The 23,458-nt window shown below is 41.1% G+C and overlaps 2 protein-coding genes across 4 annotated transcripts in view; one reads left to right on the top strand and one right to left on the bottom strand.

Annotated features, from left to right (window-relative positions):
• The window catches only part of LOC122530918, a 53,843-nt gene extending 38,348 nt beyond the window's left edge, over positions 1–15,495 (top strand). For 2 of the 3 annotated variants that reach the window (XM_043658333.1, XM_043658332.1), the window contains 18 exons: positions 1,476–1,658; positions 2,120–2,280; positions 2,370–3,198; positions 3,284–3,494; positions 3,756–4,005; positions 4,680–5,142; positions 5,304–5,372; positions 5,648–5,761; positions 6,028–6,197; positions 6,289–6,582; positions 6,652–6,808; positions 6,877–9,358; positions 11,947–12,092; positions 12,190–12,394; positions 12,958–13,084; positions 13,153–13,346; positions 13,567–13,587; positions 14,529–15,495. In XM_043658333.1, the coding sequence (XP_043514268.1) occupies positions 1,476–1,658; positions 2,120–2,280; positions 2,370–3,198; positions 3,284–3,494; positions 3,756–4,005; positions 4,680–5,142; positions 5,304–5,372; positions 5,648–5,761; positions 6,028–6,197; positions 6,289–6,582; positions 6,652–6,808; positions 6,877–9,358; positions 11,947–12,092; positions 12,190–12,394; positions 12,958–13,084; positions 13,153–13,346; positions 13,567–13,587; positions 14,529–14,911 (6,459 nt within the window). In that variant the 3' untranslated portion in view covers positions 14,912–15,495. The remainder of the gene's footprint in view (positions 1–1,475; positions 1,659–2,119; positions 2,281–2,369; positions 3,199–3,283; positions 3,495–3,755; positions 4,006–4,679; positions 5,143–5,303; positions 5,373–5,647; positions 5,762–6,027; positions 6,198–6,288; positions 6,583–6,651; positions 6,809–6,876; positions 9,359–11,946; positions 12,093–12,189; positions 12,395–12,957; positions 13,085–13,152; positions 13,347–13,566; positions 13,588–14,528) is intronic. The other variant, XM_043658334.1, reaches the window with a different exon arrangement.
• Positions 15,496–16,574: 1,079 nt separating this feature from the next.
• On the bottom strand, positions 16,575–23,332 carry LOC122530919 (glycogen [starch] synthase). The gene is made up of 12 exons (XM_043658335.1): positions 22,992–23,332; positions 22,099–22,257; positions 21,844–22,028; positions 21,265–21,461; positions 21,000–21,192; positions 20,655–20,917; positions 20,369–20,579; positions 20,148–20,284; positions 19,933–20,065; positions 18,807–19,193; positions 18,524–18,724; positions 16,575–18,440 (listed from the first exon to the last, which is right to left on the bottom strand). Exons 2-12 carry the CDS (start codon positions 22,235–22,237, stop codon positions 18,408–18,410), a joined length of 2,079 nt encoding a protein of 692 aa, XP_043514270.1. The 5' UTR covers positions 22,238–22,257; positions 22,992–23,332; the 3' UTR covers positions 16,575–18,407.
• Positions 23,333–23,458: the final 126 nt, after the last annotated feature.

Raw genomic sequence — 23,458 nt, 5'->3', positions numbered from 1 at the left:
CAACACGTATAGTGTTAGGACAGTTGTATACTATCATCCTTCATCTGTTGCCCCGTAATTTTCCGCAATGGTAGAAAAGTTCGACATTCCACTATATATAGGGTGGGCCAAAAGTTTCTACCCATCCATTTTTTTTTAAATGAAACGTCAAAATATAAGAAAAATCTAATTTTTTTAAACCGACCATCCAAGATGGATGACGAAATTGTGAATGTGAAATTTACTGAAAATAATTTCCACCAAAGTGAAATTGCTCAGACAGCAAATATTGACAATTCGACCGTGTTCCGCCGCTTAAAAGCAATTGGATACACTTTAAAGCTTAATGTATGGTTGTCACATTTGTTCTCCGAGGCGGATAAAATGAGCAGACCCTCCGCAGTTTTTTCTTCGCTCGATCGTTTAAACAACGAGCCTTTTTTGGATCGATTAGTAACCGGAGGACGAAGGAATGAGTATGTACGCAAACGAATGTGAAAATTAGCGAACCAAGCAGTGGTAGAATCAACACTGAAAGCGAATTTGCATTTCAAAAAAATTATGAGGTTCTCTGTGATTTGTTTTTTGAATTAATTCCAACAAGTACTGTTAATATTCTGAAAATTTAATTTTTCGCAAAGCTATACTTCTGTAAGGCAAGGTCTGACACAAACCACGCAAAAAAAAGTATAATAATAAAATTTTTATATATGCTTCACTACGTAACTGCGAAGTTACAACAAACTACAAATAAATTAAAGTTTTGAAATCGAAAGAATGAATAAATTCAATTTTTTTCCATATAAAGAATTCGTAAGGAATGCGAATTTTTACAGTTTTACAGTTTTCTTCGAAAAAATTGTGAAAGTGAGGTACTATATTGGCGTTTAGTAGTTAAAAGATTAAAGACAGTAATTCAAGAGGAACGCCCAATTTTGGCAATTTGGAAGAGCGTTTTCAGGATAATGCAGAACCACATACCATGGTAAAACAGACTTTCCAGAAATTAAATGAACTAAAGTGAGAAAATTTTGTTGCATTTCCCATACTTACTCCATCCGACTATCATTTGTTTCGATGATTTGAACGGAAGAAAATTCGATTTTCGTCGGAAGCTGTCAAAAATCATATTTTTTAATAAAAAAAAAAAAAAAACCAAAGTCCACGATTTCAGAACATTGACCGAAGATGTTGTTGATAATAGCGGAAATTACATTTTCGATTGACAAGACAATTTCATAACCTAAATTAATAATAAGTAATTAATAATAAGTACGATCTTTTGCCATGCATACAAACACATATGTACATATTCGTATCTCTTTCTTCCCGTACGTCGAGCGATCGAAAACCAATTGCTCGAAATTGAAAAGAAAGTTTCGAGAAAATGCTGGTACCGATGCTGATTGTGTACCAACATGTTGGCAAAGGGAGGAAAGAGGATTATATAACGGTAACAACATAAAAGTGGTAATCGTAAGAACTTTGTTGCACAGTACAAGGAACCTGTGCCTTTGATGGGTCGGTCCGCCATATTAGGAGAGCAGAGGAACAATGATTTCGTGGACGTAGCCTGCGGCCGAGGCGAAATGGCCGATTCGACGTACGCGATCACCAAAACGGGCCTTCTATGCGAATTTAATAACAGGAGACTCTTGGACAAATGGGTGGAGCTTCGCGTAAGTAGAATTTACTACTATTTATTAACGTCGGTGTGTTAACACCTTCCAGATAGGATATTTGGAGTGCTAGCCGCGTGCAAGAAATATTATTTGACATTAGAAGTTTTAGAAGTTTTATAAATAATTGTACAATTTTAATTTATTAACGTACTTGTGACTATGATTTCAGACTTTCGTTTGAACTACTTAAAAGCTACGGATATTATCATATTATTAATTTCCGTTTGGACGGGAACGTAATTGTACGAATCTATTTATTTTAATTATCATTTAAACATCGTGCAACGATTTATACTTATATGACACGGTTGTCCTAGCGTAGACATTTTCATTTGTTTACTTGGACAACAAAAAAACAAGTATATGTACCTAAGCGTAGACATTTTCATTAGTTTACTTGGACAACAAAAAACAAGTATGTGTACCTAAGGGTTAATTTTGTCAATGACTCTTTCCAGACTACCAGTGCCAATTGCATGGCCGTCGGGGACAAATACATCTTCATCGGCTGCGCGGAGGGGATCGTCAGATGCTTCAGTCCCAGCACGCTTCAGTTCATCACCACGTTGCCCAGAACGCATTATCTAGGGGTGGACGTTGCCCAGGGATTGTCCATTAGGTGGGACAATTGTTTGCCTAACGCTGTGTTTTCTCAACTCTATCGGGTTCTTCTCTTTTAAACCTCTGTTTATCATTTCTCGGTTGCAGTCACATGTCTCAGCATCCAACGAACGCGAGGTACCCGGACGCGATCGCGCTGGCGTTCGACGAGCGAAACAACAAGCTCACCTGCGTTTACAACGATCACAGCATCTACGTGTGGGACGTGCGAGACATTAGGCGAGTGGGCAAGTCGCATTCGTTCCTCTATCACTCGGCGTGCATCTGGGGCGTGGACATGTACCCAACGGGGTCGGACTCGATGGGCAGCATGCCGGCCGGCAGCTTCATCACCTGCTCCAGCGACGACACGATCCGCGTGTGGAATCTCGAGAAGGACATCACGCCGTGCGACACGCTCTACAAGCGAAACATCTACAGCAACGAGCTGCTCAAGGTCCTCTACATAGACCCGGAGCTGACGTACCTGAAGGACGTGGATCTGGCCGCCGCCGGCTCGACCGAGAAGAGCGACGCCTCGTACGACGGCCGAAACGGTGTCAGATCGATCCGAGTCAGCCCGGACGGGAAACACCTGGCGTCCGGCGACCGTTCCGGCAACATTCGAATTCACGATCTCTCCTCGTTGGAGGAGTTGTGCTTGATCGAGGCGCACGACGCGGAAGTGCTTTGCCTGGAGTACTCCAAGTTCACCCGGTACTCGACCGAACCGCCGAGGCTACTGGCCAGTGCCTCCAGGGACAGGCTGATCCACGTGTTCAGCGTCGATCAAGGATACAACTTTCTGCAAACGCTGGACGATCATAGCTCTTCCATTACTGCCGTTAGGTTCTTCAATCAGAGCAATCAGAGCAATCAGATACAAATGGTCTCCTGCGGTGCCGATAAAAGTATTATTTTCCGACAGCTGCAATCGGTAAGTTATTATTCGTTCGTTATCTTCACGCAGGCAGCACGCGAGCTCTCCTTCGTCAATGTCGTCGACGTTTTCGTCGTTTCAGACGCCGGGGGGCATGCCGCAATTCGCCAGGGGTCACAACGCTCAGGGAAAAACCACATTGTACGATATGGAGGTCGATTCCGGGCAGAAACACGTCCTGACTGCCTGTCAGGATAGGAACATAAGGGTTTACAACGTAACCACCGGTAAACACAGCAAAACGTTCAAGGGATCCGTCGGAGAAGACGGATCGCTCATCAAAGTTGTTCTAGGTAAGACCAAACTTCAACACCAAGTGATCAGAATGATATATTTTTAATTTCTTCTAGAAATTTTATAGATCTATGCAACGATGAATTTTTAGAAGTTTACACTAGTTGTTTGTGAAATATACAAACAAAAGTTCTTCGTGTCTCCTATCCTTTTGTTCCTTGTGATCATTCTGATATTAAAGAGACGATCATCGACAGATCAGATCTAGAGTCTAATTGTTTAATTGTCTTTGTAAAATACGTAACATCTTTCCGTTTCAGACGCATCGGGAATCTACGTAGCTACCTCCTGCACGGATAAGACGTTGTGCGTGTACGATTATTACAGCGGTGAATGTATGGCCACGATGCTCGGCCACTCGGAATTGGTGACGGGGCTGCGTTTCAGTCCCGACTGTCGCAATCTCGTGTCCGCCAGCGGGGACGGCTGCATATTCGTGTGGCGCGTACCACGGGACATGGTCGTCACTATGCAGGCGCGTCTCGCTCAGCAAGCGATGCGAGCTGGAAAGTAAGAAAAACAGTGCCACGTATTTTTTTCCCAAGATACGGTAGTATCCATTTAACACATTGTTGGCCGGTCGCAAGTTAACTCGTGTTTGCATTAGCTATTTTAATTTTTGACACTCAGGATATAATACAGGATATTGTGAAATCTTTCTTCATCGTGTTCAACCGTTCAATCGTGTCAAACCATTATTAAAAAAAAATTTTTAAATAAAGTTTCAGTCACGGCGGATCATCAGAGTGAAGAACTTTTATAACTGAATTATATGCGGACGCTTTATCTGATTGTCCGAGTGATTTTGAAGTTATAGTGATGTAGAAATTAATAGTTTATCGGAAGACATTATTAGACTTTCAAAATGGCAAATTTTCAAAACCTATTGTGTACCATTACACAAAAAAAAATTGCTAAAATATATGTATAAATATAAAAATATTATTGTATGTATATCAAAGATATACAGAGTTTTATTTAAATTTAGATTGTTTCACTTTCATACTCAGTTACACGACATGAGATAGCATCTGCATAAAATTGCTGGTCAACAATATGTTAAACGTCCCAATATCGGACGATTAAGTGGGCACTACTGTACTGGTGTATTACACATTCGTCTATATGGAGAGAAACGTCACGATCGACTGTAATAATCGATGCAAACTGAAATAATGTTAAAGGAGGCCGCCCCAAGTGAACGGCACTGGGATCGACATACAACTGGACAACGAAACGTTCGGGTCGCCACCGCCGGAGTTTCTGGATCCAAACGCGAACCCAACGTCGCCGCAGAACGTCGGAGGCGTGGATTACAGGTTCAGCGTAGGCCAATTACCCCTCTGGGCGAAGAAGCAGATAAACACGGCGAACGCGGACGAAAGCGGTGTCCTTGGTTCGAACGCGAGACCGCTTGGAGTCGATTTGCCGAAGGGGAGATGGGCGCAAAGGGTTCAGCAAGGCGACGGCATAACCGTGAAGTCCGTTTACGACAGCGATGAGGTGATACCGTTTCCTCCGCCTCGCGGTGCCATCGATTCTGACGGCGGCGGCGGTGGCGCCGGCTCCAAAGACAGCTCCATCGATAGCGGGACAGAGACCAAGTGTAGCAGCGATTATCGAAGAGAAACGATGGTCATCAAAAGGGTAAAATTATTTTCTAAAAGAAACATCGTCGTTATCCACGAGAAGAGAGATATTACCGCTAATTTTACCTCCTAATAAATTAATGTATTAATAATTCGTTCCCTTCTTTTTCTCTCTTCGAATTTTCTCTTACCGCACTAACGATCAACCACTTATTTTAGGAAGAGGACGAAACAGTGTTTCAACCTTGTCCAGATAGTTACAGAGAATTAGCAGAAGAAACGAAACAGGTACTAACTGGCTCCCAGTAACAAAATAATAATAATAATTGCGATAATTCACTTCGTAACCATTGCGTGTTGTTGTTAGTGTGTGTTTGCGAGTCGCAGGCAACTCGCGAAAGAAAGAGGTCAACCATACTTGTGTTTGTTACGTTTACTTTTTTCTTTTTGTCCAATCAGCTTTCTACTATTTTTCTTTTTCTTCTTAGCATCAGAGTGTCCCCTTTTGCGATTGTTTTGTGTTGATTCTATTTTGTTTCAACCGATGACGTATACGTACATAGGTGATCGGTGGTAACGTGACCATAACTAGAGGTAGCAATGTCACGGAATTGACACGGCAATCAAGGAGTCGTCATCATACCGACGACAGCAGCCTTGGCAGCTTTAAATTTGAGGTACATCTCAGTTATCGCCTCAGACAAACGATAACGCGATTGAACTGTACAACAACGATTGTTTCCTCGATTCTGTACCCTGTGGCTTTTTCATTTACTTACTTTGCACGCATATACATGTTTTCGTCGCCATAATCATCATATCTAACATTAGAGTCTCGAAACACATATCAGACTTATGCTTCATCAATTTAACTCAACAGTAACTCGTTTGAAAAAATGAATGGTTCGCTTCCGTAAATAATTGTTTGTGTATTATCGTGTAGGATCACGAGAGTACAGAGCACGATGGAGACGTAGAGGATTATTCCGAGGGGGAGAATGGTACAACCGGCTCGGAGAAATCTCATCATAGGTTGATGTATTATCCCCCGCCGGAAGACACAGTGTCGAATCAGTTCACTGTAAACGCGATGGACGTGGAGGAACTTCGAAGGTTGGTGCGAGTGAAAATTTCATAAATTTTAGGTAGGTTACTCTGGAACTAGGTGCCAAAAATTAGGCATCGTTCCACGTGTTTGTTGCAGGTCTCAGAGGAGACAGAAGAAATGTAGAAACGGAGAGAGCGGTCGGACGAGCGAGTTGACCGCTTCCGGTAGCCAAGACGACTCGGACTCGGAGGGTGGCGCTTCGACGCCTAGTGCCGAGCGAAATCCTTTGTCCATGCTGTCGGAAGCTAGTTCCGAGGGATTCGATCAGCTAGCCAAGCAGAGTCACCGTGAGAAGTACCTCAAAAATGCGTTTGAATCTCTCAGCGGTGCCGAGGAGCCTACGAACAGAAACGTGAAAGCTACCAGTATCAGCTCCCAGTTTCACGGAAGGTAAACTTATCGCAGTATCAGTTTGCCAGAGTGAACGAATATTAACGAGAAATGAATGTGCGTTTGCAGACTCAGCGGTGGCGGTGACAACGGAAGCAACAAGGTTCGCAACAACGTGGCAGTGGTGGCGAGTGCGACGAAGCAAGCCAGGGGTGACTTGGACGTTGTGAAGAAACGCGAAGAGTTGCAGAGGAGAATAGAGGAAACCAGAAGAAAACTGCAAAGCGTAAGCGTAAACTTCGACGTTGTGTGAAATTTACAAACGAACCAAGCAATTTGATCGTCGATTTGCAGGTTGGTTACAAATCGTCGTTAAAGACCAGTCAAAGCATATCGGACTTGAGCAGCCACATACCGGAGAAACATCATCGTTCGAGTAGATTGAGCACAGGTAACAAATCCGGTCAGCAAACTCAGTACTCGAAACCGATTAACCCCTGTAAACCCATACCGAATCCAAAGCCCCAGTTAAAACCTCAACAGCTCGCTAACAAAATATCGAGTGTGGTGGGTAATGCGCTACCTAAGCTAGATATTCCGACTGAACGTTGCTTATCCAAAAGTCCGACTACGTCGTGCATTACTGACAAGACAAAGCCGTCTCTCAGTCGGCCGTTAACGTTGACCCTAAAAAAAACTGAAAAGTATAAGCTATCGCTGAACAAACCGAATCAATCGTTGCCGGAGTCGCCGGTGTGCGAGGAGCTGAAGCTCCTGAAGGAACAGTGTAGGAAGAACGTTAGCCGGTTCGCGAGGTTCGCGCAGAAGAGGAGATCGTGCAGCTACTTCATCGGGCTCGACGATAACGAGGAGGACATGGAGAACATAGCCAAGTCTTTCGAGAGTTTGCCGGCTATGAACGAGCGGAACATTGAGAGCCTGAACGACCCGATGGACGACGGTGGGGACGACGGTAACGGGAACTTCAGCGACGATTCTCTAGAGGGTGACTTCAAGAATCCACCTCGACGATGCGTCAGCGACTATCAGATAAACGTCCACGTCGATCATCAGCAAGGCACGCAACAGAGGAGCTTCGCGACGTATCAGGCCAGCTTCCCATCCAAGCGAATTCTCACCGGATCTCAAGAGAGTATCCTCTCCGACGCCTCGGTCGAGTCCTTCTCGAAGGGGAGCGCTGAAATTTTAGACTACAGCCACTACGACAACGACCGACACTCGAGCGCGAGCTTCTTCCTGTCTCGTCGTAAGATGCAGGCCGGCCGGAGCCACGAGAGCATTCTGACGGACGAGTCTGACTATCAGATGTTCCCGCTGCACGAGAACATCGATCATCGGAGCACCGAGAGCGTGCTGACCGACGACTCGGACTCGCTGGTGAAGTCCGCGCCGCTGGAGATGCTGTTCGATTCCCACTACAAGCGAAAGAGGCAGAACTCGGAGACGTACAGCGGCAATCCGAACAACGCCGCGATGCAGTCGAGCAACGCCGACGAAAACCCTGACAACGACCTGACCTCTTGCCGGGCGGTGTTCAGGTCGAAGTCGCTGCAGGACACGCGGATAAGCCAGGCGAGGAACGAGAAGAACAGCTACTGCTCGGAGAGCAACGCGCAGCCGGCGACGTGCATCTATTACGAATTCAACTTCAACGATCAAAGCGACGGGAACGTCGAGATGCGTATCGGAACGAAATCGGACACAATGTCGCGAAGCAACAGCCTGAAGGTGCCGAAGGAGCCGCAGTCGATGCTGATCCTGAACGATTTCGTGGCTCACAAGCCGCCAAAGCCCAAGCGGAACTCCGCTCGGACGCAGAGCATGCGAAACAGAGCACGGCCCGCGTGGAACAAGTACGTGGACTCGTCGTCGAACACGCCTCAGTCCTCTCGCGTGAAGTCCGATCTGGACGAGCGAGCAGTAAGAACAACCGACGCTGAAACGAAGCCCGATAACGGTAATGAATCTCTGCACGCTTCGAAAGGAAGGATCGAGCAGCTGTTACAGTCGTCCGGCTACTCTCTACAGCCGAGCGAGGACAAAGACTTGAAAAACAAGTTTTACAGTCTACAGGCTCGCCGAAGCTCCGATAAAGGTCCTTCGTCGGTGTACGACGCTGGCGGCCCGATAGACAACTTCGCCTTTGATCCGAGCGATCCCTCCATTGGCCAAACCAAGGGCTATCGAGCGAGCGAGGACCAAACGGACTCCTCCCGCGCGGAGAGGGATCAACGCTGTTGCTTCGAGAATCAAATACCAACGAAGGACACGCAGCAGGAGACTTACGACTCTCTGGAGCCTAACGTTACTTGCCATGACTTGCAAGCGGCAACCGGAATGCAAAACGCCTCGAATCTACTGACGACGAACGAACGAATCGACAATCTGGACGCGAGCGTCGACCTAAGGATCACCCGAGCCATCGAGGGAACCGTGAAGCTGCTCTCCAAGGAATTCGAGAACTTGGTCAGACGGGAGCAGTACTTCATGAAGGAGAAGTGCCTGCGGATGTCGCATTGCCAGGAAACCGGCGAGAACGTAGCCAAGCTGGAGGCAGAGAGGGACGGCCGAGGGTTCTGTTCCCTGAGGCGGGACATAAGGTTCCACTCCGGGGGCGAGGACAGCGATTGCGCGGACACGTCCGCGATGGACAAGTCGATGATGGAGAGCGGCTCCTCCACGTCCGCCTCGAGCTGCACGAACTCGCCGAAGAGAATGTGGCCGCCGGCCTCGCGGTGTCACAGCCACATGAAATGGACTAAAACATTGCCAACCATTAACCAAGTCATACTACCATCCAAGCATCTGTACGCAGGTACACTTACGAAACCACCGGGAACAGAGTTGTTGTTCTTGTCGTTTCTTTCTCTACTCGTCTACTCGTTCGTTGTCTATGGTAGCACACGGTCTTTCTCGTCTCTGGATGCCGAGACACGACCAATTTTCGCTGCTCGATTGTCGATCTCGATACACAGAGGGAACACGATCGCAATACGTGATTCTTGTGGCGAAATGCAATGGGAGAGCAAACGGTTCCCGGCACGGTCGAGGAAGAAAATCGAGGAACGAGTCGTTAAATGTTTGCCTGAACTTGTAACATGACATGAAAACCCCTAGAAGTGTAAAATACTGTCGTACGACAACCAGCAGGTGCACGATTAAGCAACAATTTTTCGTTGTTTTCTCTTTTCTTTGTCATTGTAATTATTATTATTATTATTATTATTATTTCACACGTGTATTTCGATTATTTTGGCGACAAGGACGTATATTCATTGTATATTCATCGTTCGATCAAGTGACATGTTTCTTTTATACAGGGTGGGCCAAAAATCACTTCCTGCTGAAATAAATCCGCAATTCTTTGGCGGTCAACAATTTGAACGAAATAATTTTTAAAACGTAATGAAAAAAAATCATCTCGTTTGAACTTAAATTTAATTTAAAATTAATAAAATTTGTTTTATTAAAAAAGAAGAAAGTAGGCGGGAAGGAACTTTTGGCTGTACCCTGTACTTTGATTATTTTTAGTTCATTTTAGTTTACGACGATAGCGATCATGTACTTTTCAGTTTGGACACTCGAGAATTATTTCTTATCGTTTCGTTTGGCATGACGACGCGTGATCGACAGCATGTTTTGTCTTCACGATGTAGATCCATCCCAGTTCCTTGCCCTGCTTTATCCATCATTTATTTATTATATTTATTTATTTATTTATTTATTACTGTCTCATTAACACAACTCGTGCGTCAAAGTCGATCCTGTGTATCTCGTCGCACAGAATAGTTTGCCACATTTTGTAACTTACAAAATTACAGGAGCGGCTTTGAACTTTGATCTTTTACCTTTATTAATTTATTTCACGCACTCGACATACACTTTGCATCTTTCCGAAATTTTATATTTTACAAGGTAATATCAATAACCAGAAATTAACGATATTTCGAGTTTACAATTTATTTGCTTCCGCGTTACGCATGAAAGAGATCATTTACACGATCTGCAAAATTCGTAATTCATTGTTTTTAAATTTCAACTGATTGTGAGGTAAGTACGACCTAACATAGAAAAAAAGTCGCGATCCTGATATGTGTAACAGGAGTTACATAACCTCTACATAAGTAATTTCGTTTCTTTCAAGTTTAATAAACATCGCCATCTGGTGGCAATAATTTAAATAAAATAATATTTTGTACAGTATCGTGAAACGACGTCACTTATGAGAATCCCCCCCCCCCCATATTTATCTCGTTAAACACGTACATATTGAAAACTCCTCGAGTCAATGGAGAAAGAATCGTAGTTTAGTGCATGTGTGTGCGTGTTGTTGTCGACAGTTGGCAGTAGTGGGGGGCGAATCTCGTCGAAAGTTTTTGACAGCGAAGAGGAGGGGGGTGGCATGCGACGTGCCTGCTCGCTGAGTGATCTTTCCGTCAGCCCGCCGAATAGGTTACTGCATGGCCCGATACAAGGTACCCTTTCATTGTGCGCCACGTCCACGAGGGTCTTTCCAACGACACTCGTTCGAACAAGACGCTCGGAGAACTTATGTTTCTTGCTTCTGCAATTTAACGCTAGAACTACCAAACTGGTCGAAACGATCGATTTATAATTTTCCCTAGAAATTTTATAGACGCGTTAAGCGACGTATTTCTAGAGATCTAAATCATTTTTTGTAAAGTAAAAGTTACCGTAAAAGATTTTCTATTCCTTTTGTTTTAATGTTTCTTACGGGAAATTTTATGCTTCAATCGGTTGGTAGTTTCAGCGTTAATCGCAACGTTCGAAACGACACCCCTCTACTAGTTGTCAAAGTCACGGCACGAAGTAGTACGAGTGGAAATTACTTTGGAACGACCCCCTTGTCACATAAAACGTAGAATGGTAGGGACTTGCGATAGTTTCGATATTTTGATTATGTCGTCGATGACCCATGAACCTCTGCACGAACAAAATTTAAAGTCGTTTGAATTTGAATATTGCTCCGTCGGTAATGTTGCTGCGTTATTCAAAATTCGAACACAGTTCTGTGTTTATTTTTCTTTTCTTTGTTTTACAAAGTAATACAATTTATAGTTTTTTATTGAACGTGCAAAATTAACATCCCCCCCCCCCTTTATTAAATGCAATTTAATAAAGATAAAGATAGTTCGCACAACTGCCGCAGGAACAAAATTTAAAATTAATTTGAATTTGAATGTTGCTCTGTCGGTAATATCGTGCTACTTTACTTTATTCAAAATATCGAACAGTTCTATCTTTTTTTTTCTTTCTTTTTAAAATATACTGCATAGATTTTTATTGAACATGTTTTCCTATACAATTTAATTTAATGATAATTTAAAGATAAAGATAAGAAAACCTTGCTCAAGGTGAATTTTTGTTAACCTGCGATAATAGTTTCAGGAAAAGTAGGTAAAAGCGCGAATGTTTCGACGAGAAGTGGACTAGGAAGTGTAAACAGTGGAAATCAATCACGACATGGCTCGACGAAGAATCATTCCTCTCATATGACAAGGAGTAGCAGCGTTGGCGTTTTAAATCAGGTATATATTTATATATATATATATATACACACCTTACATCGTATTGCATTACATCATGAGAGATATTTGTTCTTTGTCTGAACGAATAATGTTGTAGAGCGATTCCGAGTCTGATGTCGGAGCAGGGAACAACAGCAGGGGTTGGAACAGTCAAGCAGGAAGTAACAGAATCAGCGGGCTGATGAGGCCGACAATCAGTTCGCAAAATAAGATCAATCATCAGGCCAAGTCAAACTCCTCTTCTAACAGTAACTTCCCTTCCGTTCTTCGAAGGAGAGGCATGCAAGGGGCATATTCAAGTGGTAATTTCCCCCAAGTTTTACCCCAGAGCTTAACACTTTCTCGGCGGGACATTTGAAATGACAATCACGTGTGAGGAATATTTATAAATAATTGTATAATTTTTATTATTGTTTTTATTATAATTTTATTAATGTACTATAACAATCGAACCCTGATTTCAGATTTTCGTTTGAAAACGATATGGTTTTGTCAAAGTTAATATCAATCGCTGTTTGGACAGTGTATAAATCTACTTGTTTTAGTATTTAAATTATAGTGATTTATATGTAGAATATTTTGGGATAAGAATTTTAGAACAATTGATATAATGTATATAATAATTAAAAGGAATAATTAACATAATATAATTTCAATTATAAAATAATTTATATATAGAATTTTGATGCAGTTGTTCTAGTGTCAACAAGTATTTTCATTTATTTATTTATATTAATATTTTTGAACAACCAGAATCAAGTATGTACACACATTGTATATGTTGTATGTGACGCCCGCCGTGAAAGTGTTAAGATACTGCTGAGAACGACTTGATTTTAACAGTGTTGCACGCATTATTTCTCAGTGAATCTAAGTCAAGTGGGTAATCAAGAGGATTCCAGCTCGGAAGACACCTCTTCCAATGGGAATGGTGGAAAACCAGCGCTTCCGCCGAGACCTCGAAGCATCAGTATCGATCACTCTGCCGCGAGGTACGTTGAATTTTGTCATCAGTTTGCCGACACGGTAGTTTGACTGACTGTGAATTTCATTTCTACAGCTTGAGTTTACCTGGCGCGACAGTGAGGCGGTCAGGATCAACGACCATCATAACTAACGGTCGTAACGGAAATAGCACGATAGGACAAAGCGCGACTCGGATGACGGCAACAAGTCGCAATCAGTTAGATCCAAGCCCTCAAGAACTTCCAGTTAAAGACACTGATCGTGCCATTGATGTAGCCAGTGCTGAATGTAAGCAAGCAAAATGCATCTTTCCAATGTTTTTTGTTTGTCATATATTTTCTCACGATTCACGATCATCTTGTCGTTCTTCAAAGTGTAAGCATGCAAGATTGCAAGAGGCTAAGAGTTTATGTTAGTGAATTTCAAACGATTGGTACTGAGTTTTTTATTTATTTAATTTTCTTCTTCCAAGAAAGCGTGTAATCTAACAAGGATTTTACTCTTACAGTAGGCACGGACAAAACATTAGGTAAACTAAAGACACCTATTGAGAATGCTGTCCCGTGAAAATAATAAATCTTTCAGTCTGTTACAAAATTTGTAAGTGATCATGCTATGGCAAAGCGAAAACCACATTCAAGCAGAAATCGTTCCGTGCGAACTTTAGTACAGACTAGAATATATATATCTATACATATATAGTCTGTGTAGGTCGCTGTACATAATACGTGCTGTAACATAATTCAGATCATTCGGAACTTCCAAAGAGAACGTTAGCGGTGTTTTTGACATGCAACGGAGAGTAACTCAGCTTTCCTTGTTGTTCAACCGTCATTGCATCTTCGAGTCCAAAATACCGCATTTTACTTTCAACGTTGTTCCTTCTGCTTTGTATGTTTCATTAGTCGCGGAGGGAGTTCTCTCCCCCACCGCGAGAGAAGGTTTGACCGCTTTTCAAATTTCAAACTCGTTTGCCGTTCGAGTTTTTTTACAAGTGTGTAAATAACTGTATATAAATATCACGAAAGTTTGACATTTCATGCCAGTCATCGAGGAGAGATCACTCGAGAATTCGTCATGAAAATATTCTTATCTAGCTCATGTTACATATAGAGAGAGAGAGGGAGAATCTAGCACTCATCGTTAGAATATTACCCAAATCTCTAGGTCTCGATATCACAATAGCATGGTCTCATTACGGATTTTAGAACTGATGTAACCTGCACGCTGCACGAATCTCTCATTCATCCTCTTACCTCCATGTTGCGAAGCGGGTACTACACGCCCCGTGTTTGAAATATAAGTCGTAATATCTATACATGTAATATCCGCTTGCTTCTAACTGAGAACCGTGTTGAAAAAAATGTAAATGTCGCCGTAAGAAAGACATTTGCGTTTTTGAAACACGTTGTTTGCGTTGTTTATAAAGGCCGTGCAACTGATGTACTAAGAGACGTTTGCTCTTTGCAGTGTCAACGCAGCTGTGCAACACGATCGCGGACGAATTAACACGAACGGCGGACAACGTCGTGCAGCTGTACAAACGTTTGACGATAGATAACGAGGATGATCCGTCCCGAGCGAGCATCGACAGGGATACGATGCTGCGCGGCCTCGAATCGTCCGTGAACGAGACGATGCGCACACTGCGGCTGGTGGTTTCGGGCGGCGAGGGCCACGAGGGCTCGACAAACACCGAGAACGTAACGATGAACGAGGCAACCGCCAAGTTCCAAGAGCTGCTCGCTGGCCAAGACCAGGGGAAAGTGGTCAACATGATGCAGCAGTACTCCGAGCTGCTGCTGAACATGATGCAACAGAGAATGGGAGGGACGCAGCCAGGCCATACGTAAAAATCCGTCCAGTTCACCGAAGAGAAGGAAACGAACGATCGGGACGATCAGCGGTTGCACACGGTGCCCCTTCCATGTACCGTTTTATGCACCGACATGAAACAAAAAAAAAAAAAGAAAAGAACAAACTACGCCAGTCTCTCAGTCATGCTAAAAGTGTGCCAAAAAGGTACGCAGACGTTTCAAGATACTGACTTTGAAATGAACCTGTCTTGAATTTCTCGCCATTTCCGCGAGTAGATCGAAGATCCGAGTAACGAACTATTTTTTTATTAACACATTACGGGAGGGACGATCGTTGCATTTCGTTGTGAACGTTGCTGCTGCTGCAAAGTTGACGGCTCAGCGAAAGGAATTGGGTCGTTCAAAAGTCAATATATCGTTCTTTTCTTTTTTTTTTTCCTTTTTTTTTCCTCTCTTTTTTTTCTTTTCTGGGAAGCAACGATTTCTTGCGTTTTCGACTCGAGTTGGAGTTCCCGCCTCCGCGTACTGGAGGATGGTGTGTTTCTAGCCAAAGTTAATAGAATATTTATCATCGATTTTCGTGCGACCAAATATTAAACGGGCTAATTTAGAGACAACTGGAGGAAAAGAAAGGAAAAGAAAAAAAAAAAAAAAATACGGCAACTAGAAATGTTGCGTTTGAGAACTTTTCTGTCAAAGGGAAATTTACTCTCGTATCCTGAGGCCATACGCCGTTAAATGCCAATTAATTAAAGACTCTTAGATTAGTGTTCAAATAAATAAATAAATTATATATATATATAAAATTTATATATATATATATATATATATAAAACAAGAGCACTAACATTGATATATTCGCGTAGTAATCGATAAATATATATATATATATATGTATATAACAACCTTCGATTATCATAACAAGAACACCAATGGTATGATAATGAATATATCATAATGTTAGTGCTCTTGTTATGACAACTAAAGGTTGTTTGTATCTACGGTTTGAAAAGGCAGCCTTCCTTTCTTCCCTGAATACTTAAAAAAAAGCTTCGAAACTGTATAACAAACGTATCCAGTAAGCAGTAAGCGATGTACACTTGCCAGTTCTCGAGGGGGAAAAAAAAAAAAAGGAGCAACTAGTTGCCGATTTAACGTATTTAAAAGAAAGAAAAACGTATACCGGCTTTGTAGACTTGCCCGTGTGTCTGTCAAGGATAGAGCATAAACTCTGTGTGTTTCAAACGAGTATAAAATCACCGAGTAGACGTTGAAGTATCTCCTGCCAATTGTACTTCGCAGAAAAAAAGAAGAAAAAAAAATTACACGAGCGTTGCTTAATGATGAGTCGATGGAAACTGGCAAGTCGATGGAAACTGGCAACAGTTGGCCACGAGAAAATTGATTTTCCCGTCGACAAATCAGATAATATTTGACGGATACACGGAGACCGTGCTACGTTAGCAACTGCATATTTTGTCATAGAAATTCACAAATATTTTTACACGCGAATAATAAACGTCGAGAGACAAAAGCAAAGGCAAAAGTTCCACGCAAAGTGTCGTAAACTTTCGTTGAAAGATATAGATACATAACATAAACGTAACATAACCCGAACCGTACGGGGTAAGAAGCGGTCTTCGAAAAGCTTCGAAAAGGAAGGAATTGCATCAAGGAATCAAAGTATTACGGACACGTATTATTATTAACAATTTTAACATTTATTAGAAAACGCGCGACTCGTTTCTCCGTTTAATAAATTGTAATTACAATTTGTTCGTTATGTAAAGTTTTCACGTTGTATATGTAATGTATAAAAACTGTGCCATTTAGGTTTAACCGGTATCGCTCACACGTACACTCGTGCGAGAATGAGTTTTATTGCTTCTCTTTTTTTAGAGCGTATCGTGTCGTTCATTTCCTCGTCGATGAATGCGTAACATATCTTCAGTATCATTCACGGGGGACATAGGCCTAAAGTTGTTTTCACTTGATTACGTAATTTATGTGGTGATTAAAAAAAAAAAAAAAGAAACTAATCGCAATTCAGTTTTGCTTCTCTTTCTTTTTTTTTTTTTTTTCGTCAAAAATTTTTTACCGTATTATTCATTGTATTTTCTTTGATCGTGTAATTTTTGCTAGCGTGAGAAACAACTTTTTACGATGGTGACTATTATTCTTGAATGATACGGATCAACACCTTCGCCAGTCGTGTTGAGGAATCATGTTATCCGATGTCGAGATTAATCGTCATTTTGCAAACGAGAAATCTATTTACGCCGAGAGTCGTCCGCTTGTTTTAGCGTTTAGAAATTAAAACTGCCTGCCGCGGTAGATCGTTTTTCATCGTTTCACAAGATCGGTAGCTTCGACGGAGAAAGTGTTGATCGTCGTATATTGATATATCATTGTGTATCATAGGAAAACTAGAATATTTTATATTCGATGTGTCAGCATTTTTGTAATACATGAACGTTAGCGTGTAAGTCATGAAAGCGGTAAAGTGAATGGTGGTAAACGTGTTTTGAATCTCGTCTCGTATAAATCTCTTCGTGTATTTACCCAGCTTTAACGGTGGTAATGAGAATTCCATTCCAAAATTTCACTTTCTTCAGTGTAATAATCATCAAAGACATTTCAAAGTACTTTTAATTGATCGCAGAGACGACCGACGGCTTTGCGGTACTGTTATATTTGTTGCATTAAGAGGTATACTGTTATGTAATGCGTTGCTCGTTTCTTAATATGTATATATTTATTTTAAAGCTTTTCCGTAGAAAGCAAGACAGTTTGGTAAACCGCGGATGCCAAATGTAATAATGATTTTTTTCCGTTGTGAAAGAATGTAACTTTTTAGCACTTTGTTTTGTATATTATGTTGATAATTAATAATATAACAATTCTTACAAACTGAAGGTATATTAGTGTTCGTGTCAAAAAAAAAAAAAAAAAGTGGAAAACCGGTTAAAATAATAACATAAAAACGTTGGAAAAATTTTATTTTTCAGAAAACATTGAGAATCATTGAGGCAAACCGTTTGATATCATTCCGAGTACTCGATGACTAAAAAATGTTAAAAAAAGACTTTTATTCTTGTTCTAATTCCTCATAAAAATATATATATATATATATAGTCGTCTCTATACAATAGAAACACTCGCTAAGTGTATAGATACGCGTAACATTTAAATATAGGTTTTAAAAGTTTTAAAAATTTAACAATCTCATATACGGATCAGTGGAACATCGCTTGCGAGTATGATTCGTGGAAGACTTGTTCGTAATGATTTTGTATAATGTCGTGTAATGGAAATACTGTTATGTATATATACTGTTATATTGTCATGATATCGTTTCTTATATATGGCGTGTAAAAGGAACAAATGTATAGGACTTATTCGACTGATTCTCTTCATGGAAGACCGTGTTGAACAAATTATTGGCACTAGTGTCGCAAAGTCTCCACGTATTATACACAATTGGGTTGCTAGTATCGGTAACACTAGTTATTCCACATCTTCTTCTGCCATTTTATCTGCCACCTGTTTGACGCAATTCTTCCAACTACAACAAAAATTTAGTTTTCAATTCGGAGTTCCCCAGTTATATAATCCGAGATAATAAAAGATTGGTGAAACAGCACGAACCTCCTTCTCCTCGTCTACCTCGTCCTCCTCGTCGGAACCGTGAACCGAAGCAGCCGGAGTGGTGTGCCTCGAGGAGGAAGGCGACGGTGGCTCGCTGATAGGTCTAGGATAATTGAAACGCCCTACACCACCTTCGGCATACTCTGAAGCCAATTCTGGATAAACGGTTGTCAACGCTTTGATTCTGGCTTGGCGATAATACTGTCGGAAAAATATGCTCCACGTTTAATTGGTAATGTAAACGAGGAGGCAATAGAGATGAGAAATTAACGAATACACTCACGATGCCAAGGTTTCTCCAGTCAAGAAGATCGCTGAGACGTTCCGTACGATTTCTCTGAATGATACGTTGCCGTCTACTTAATCGCGCGAAGTCGAACATGTACTGAGCGAGCTGTTGAACACTGCTCTCCAGGCCAATGAATCGTCTGTCCACGATATAGATGCCATAACTCATCGGGTCAGCTATGTGTTCCTGCATGAAGCATCCGAAACCAGACAAGTTCGTGGTTATACTAGGAATACCCATAACGGTACATTCTGCAGGCGTGTATCCCCATGGTTCGTAATATGACGGGAAAACACCTAAGTGGCATCCTCTAACGAAATCTTCGTAATCGAGACCGAATAATGGATTCGTAGACGACAGGAACTCTGGATGAAAGACTATCTGCAATAGAAATTGATACCAATTACGTGTAACTGTACAGTGAGAATAATGTACAATTTTTTTTTTTTACCCATAAACTTCGTAAATCGTGTTTTCTATCACAAATTGTCTGAAACTGTGCTATTAAAAGATTGTTAAATGTATATATCCGGAATGAAAATGAAGATTCCAAATCAAACATGGATTATCTCTTTTACACGGATAATAATTTTTGAATCGGAAATCGATGTACGAGGAAAGTGATTTTTCTAAATATCTTTGAATGAAAAATGAAGAATTTAATAAAGAGGTGATTCAACAATTAATGGAAGAGGAATCAACAGAGGAATGCCCACAAAACAATGTGGGAAGATAAAAGACAGCATGAATGAAATGTAAATTCTGTTGCTTGGTCCACTGTTACAAGCATAATGGAGCCGAACTTTGCCAGCAGCTTAATAATCTAAAAATGCACAATGATCAGAATACTTTGAATCCAAACGCAGCTAAAAGAAAGACTGCAAAATCATTATAGAAGCCACACATTCGTTGATTTAACTGAATAAAACATAGGCTCTATATATATATAATCTTCGGTAACACAGTTGTATTAACTGAATTGCATTAATGACTATCCCTATACGTAGAAAGGTATAATGACGCTCAAAAGCAAATAATACATAACGCTGTTATATGAATAATGAATAATGAAGTCACTTATAACCATGAATTGAAAGAAATTCAAATATTTTTAAATTACCTTTACTCGATCATTAACTGTATTGAAAAGACTGCATCTTCTGATAGAGTTTAATACCGGGTCGTTCCAATCATCTACAACATTATGCGTGGTAACCGGAGGCAATCCATTTCTTTGTAAAGCATATAAACATCTGTAACGATACATATAATTTCACTAGGTTTCTCTCGCTGTAATTGATATCCATTGTCAATTTCAATCGAGTTTCGTGTTACCGTTTGATTTTAATAGTATCTTCCTTCTGTAAGAGATCCTGTGCGTCAGGCATACGACCAGAAAGACACAGTTCATACATGCGCTTGCCAATTTTCTGCTGTATGTCGCTAATTGTGTCTCGTAAAGACTTGGTAACCTTCGACGAGAAAGCAAAATATCGTATTAAGGAGCAATATGCGTGTTCTATGTCCGTATTTGAGAAGTAAATCATCTTACTTACAGCATGACCACGTAACGACTCCACATTGAAATTATTGGTTCGCGCTGGAAAAATGAGGAAAGCAACGACAGTTACGTCAGGTTTAGACGTTTTCAAATAATGATTCAGTCTAGCCAGGGCCTCGATGAATATATCGGCGCCTTTGTTCCCAAACTCGTAACGTCCAGCGATGAAGAAGTACAGAGTTTTATCCAGATCGAAATCGTAATGCCTGAAACGATGATTCAGACGTAATTACGTACGTTTAACCAAACATAGGGGACGAACGTTACTCCATAGTACGCACCCATAAAAATGACCCCTCACGAACTCGTGTATCTTCTCTTTACTAACAGCGTGCAAATTTTGAAATTCATGAAGTGCCGCGAACTTTTTTACGTTGAGCCCGTTCGGCGTGATGATGTCGGGTTTACGTTTCAGCAAATGCTCCGCTTCGAAGCCAGTTATGTCTGAGACAGTTGTGAATATGTGCGCCAGGTGCGTGGCTGCACGTTCCATGCAGTATCTGTGATAAATTTGACGCTTTCCTGCTTCTTCGTCCACGTTGAACTACAAATAAATTGAAAATTAAAATGTTTCAAAGCGATGCCAAGAAAAAAGATTCCAGCCAATTTAAGTAAGGATACGATACCGTGTCCAAATTATTGTAGAAATCAGTCTTCCCCGCGCATAGGTATCTTCCAAGAAGAGTGGCGTGCGTGGTGAAAACTGTAGCAACGTCTACGTGTCTGGTTCTTAACGCGATCAAACCAACACCGGCTTGCCACTCGTGGCAATGAACGACGACACGAGGAGGAACATCGGAGTATTCTTCAGCAGCTTGCCTGAAGTTGAAAAATTTACGTTTACCATTTCGGTGAACATTGAGGGAAAATTGGCTTTCCTGTGAAATTCACCTGAACTCTGAGATAAATTGACAAACGAGATAACCAAGAATAACAGAGTCGTTAGCTTCTATATCCAAGTGAGGAATACCGAGATTACAGGTGTTCCACAATTCCTGCTTATACTCGTCTAATTTCCACGCTGCACTTCCAATATCAAACAGAATGATCTGTGGGTTTCCATCCACTAGCCAGGTTCCTGTTACCACCTCAATAAGAGCTCTTACTTTATGGTAAAGTAGATTTTCAAAGATATTACAGTTATCATGTTATTATAATGTAATATTGCATAGTGTAATTACAATAATACATAACATAATTACACTGTTATGTTGTAAAGATATAACAATGAATGAAGTGTATCTATGCCATAATTCACTTGCAGGGGCAATTGCCCTTGAATCAATTTTGGCTTTGCATCTGGACTTTAGCCAAATCACTATTTTTAATACATATTTCAGTAAATGAAAGTATATAACTCTAACAAGTTGTTTGCCTAAATAATTTTCTCTTTTGTTACTTTGTCTCTGTGATTGGAGTATCAATTAAATACTTAAAATATGTTGCAGGGAAATTATTATTTAAACTTACTTTAAATCCTTGATCACGTAAGACTTGTACAGCTAGATTCAGTGGGCTATTGTGTGGAAACTCTGCCTCCTCAACCTCAGTACGTGCTGAGGCTTCTTTGTATGGGCCAATAAGGCAATATTGGTCTCCCATTTCTTCTGTTGATACAAAAGCTTTGGACCTAATTACAGTGTATATACCACCAACTGAAAATGTAATGATAACAATTGTTACAAATTGACAGATTGACAAATTCACTTGTTCTATTGAATATACCTTTATTGGCAGCCTCCCATGCAACTTCAAAGTTCCATCGGTTTTCATGCTGTGCTGAATATCCACGATCCATAAATTCAAATAAATCATTACTGCTGTCCATACGATAAAATCTTCTTGCTACACGTTCCCTTGACATCCTGCTGTCCCTTTGGCAACCTTAAATTCATTAAAATTGTTAAACATACACACTAATGTAGCATTGTCTTTGAAGGAACCAGAATGTGCAAAAAGAGGCTTTGGATCACTTGATGGTAATATGTATATCAACAGTCTTTGTTACCTTTCTTTTTTTCTACAGAATTTTCCACGTATTTTGCAATTTCTCATATTTACAATTACACATGCATTTCTCTGTATTTCATTTCTCAGAGAAGTTATTTAAGAAATGAAATAAAAGTATTGGAACTTGACTAAAGATATAGTATTCAAGAAATGAATACCAAGCACTTAAGAAATGAAACAAAATAACAGTACAATGGGACTTAGCTAAAGATAAAAAGAGAAGAGAAATGAAACAAAATGAAACTACAATGGGACTTGACTAAAAATACAATGACAAATATAACTCGACACTTGTGCCGCGTACGATCACTTTATTCCACATTTGAATTTTCGAATGTTCTGTTTCAACACGAGGATCGAAATCAACGCGCGCAAGTATGATCGTTTTATTGAGCAGCAAGCGTTTTCCTAAGAGTACTCGAACGATCGAAGCGATATTGTGCCGGAAAAATAGCACGTCGCAGCCTAAAGAAACTACAAAAGATCAGTGACAATGCTAGGTATCTTCACTTCCGCGAGGGTTTGCCGGTTTTGTAACACCACGCGGCGTCAGAGACTTTCCTTGTGAAAAGGCAACAAACGTTCAAGTTTCGAGGGAATTCACTTACTTCCGGCCGGTGCGATGTATCACAATAGAAAAATAAAAAGAAAGAGAGAGACGAGGAGCAGATAGGTGGCGAACAGGCAAGCAACTCCACGGTCAACCTCTAGTGAAGGTCACCACAAACTACGAAAGGTCACAAGGTCTTGGCGGGGCTAGAGTCACTCGGCCCACTTCAAACACGACGAATCTTGCTCGATTCACTGATAAACACATTGCCCCCGTGTGTCTTTCGCAAGCAGACAGATGGCACACGAGATATGTATGAGGGAGAGACCGTCGTTGGTCTCAATCAATCTCGCTCATTTTTCGCCGTGATACTTGCGGCTCGTTTTCGTCGGCTGACGATTATTTTTAGTTGTTCATACGTATGTACGTATGTACGTATATATTGACAAATTGCTAAATTTACAAAGTTCGCATCTCAATCATCGGGTAAAATTTCCAACGTGTTTGGATCGTTCACAGCTTGTG

This window comes from Frieseomelitta varia, unplaced genomic scaffold (genome assembly GCF_011392965.1).
Source record: "Frieseomelitta varia isolate USP_RPSP 00005682 unplaced genomic scaffold, Fvar_1.2 scaffold_364, whole genome shotgun sequence".
NCBI classification, from domain to species: Eukaryota; Metazoa; Arthropoda; class Insecta; order Hymenoptera; family Apidae; genus Frieseomelitta; species Frieseomelitta varia.
The sequence above is the reverse complement of the archived record's forward strand: the minus strand, read 5'-3'. Positions and strand labels throughout refer to the sequence as shown.